Source organism: Penaeus monodon, chromosome 34, assembly GCF_015228065.2.
Source record: "Penaeus monodon isolate SGIC_2016 chromosome 34, NSTDA_Pmon_1, whole genome shotgun sequence".
Classification (NCBI taxonomy): domain Eukaryota; kingdom Metazoa; phylum Arthropoda; class Malacostraca; order Decapoda; family Penaeidae; genus Penaeus; species Penaeus monodon.
This window is the reverse complement of record NC_051419.1, coordinates 28413698-28414402: the sequence shown is the minus strand read 5'-3', so window position 1 is coordinate 28414402 and position 705 is coordinate 28413698. Positions and strand designations below refer to the sequence as shown.

The 705-nt window shown below is 46.7% G+C and overlaps 1 protein-coding gene across 1 annotated transcript in view; it reads left to right on the top strand.

Annotated features, from left to right (window-relative positions):
- LOC119594937 overlaps positions 1 to 699 on the top strand; it is a gene marked incomplete at its 5' end in the record, with an annotated part of 1470 nt that extends 771 nt beyond the window's left edge. The window contains 2 exon segments of the mRNA XM_037944007.1: positions 145 to 333; positions 497 to 699. Of these exon segments, the coding sequence (XP_037799935.1) occupies positions 145 to 333; positions 497 to 693 (386 nt within the window). The 3' untranslated portion in view covers positions 694 to 699.
- Positions 700 to 705: the final 6 nt, after the last annotated feature.

Below are 705 nucleotides of genomic sequence, written 5' to 3'. Positions count from 1 at the left end.
AGCGTGAAGGAAAAGTTGTGGTTCATGTTGTTTATTGGTCAGTTTCACCATGTTTCAGTAGTTTCAGTCGTTCGAATGAACTTCCTTGCAAATCAAACACACTGAATCACTTGAACCCCTCAATGGACTTTGTGTCACCTTCAGTCTGCAGCTCCCCCTTTGCTGTCATTCCGATGCTGGAGGATTTGGGCTGTATCTACATGTCCTTAACCAAGAGGAGGTGGAACGAATCCCGGGAAGACTGCTACACTTACGGCGCCGATTTGTTCGTTGCTTCGACCCCCGAGCAGTTTTTCTCTCTCAAGAATCACTTTTACGCTAATAATCTTCGCAGTAGGTTTTGAATGCTGGTGGTTGGCGCTTTGCAAATGTGTGATATTGTGCATAATAGGCGTTGACAGGTGATACAATAAGAATCTAAGCAAATATATTGATCATTAAACATATACTCAATAACTGGGTACACATCTCCGTTAACAAATTCTTGACCCTAAAGACTACAAGTGGGTGGGAGTCATCGCTCGAGCCTGGGTGGACGGTCGTGCGGCGGTCGACGTGTGGAACAGCGGAGAGCCCAACGGACCCATTGATGCAACCATGTGCGGCATCATGCAACCTGGAAACACGATGGATGATACATATTGTTCCAGTGCTGTAGAGTATGTCTGCCAGGCCAACCGAACCACCACATAGAGAGGATCCAAC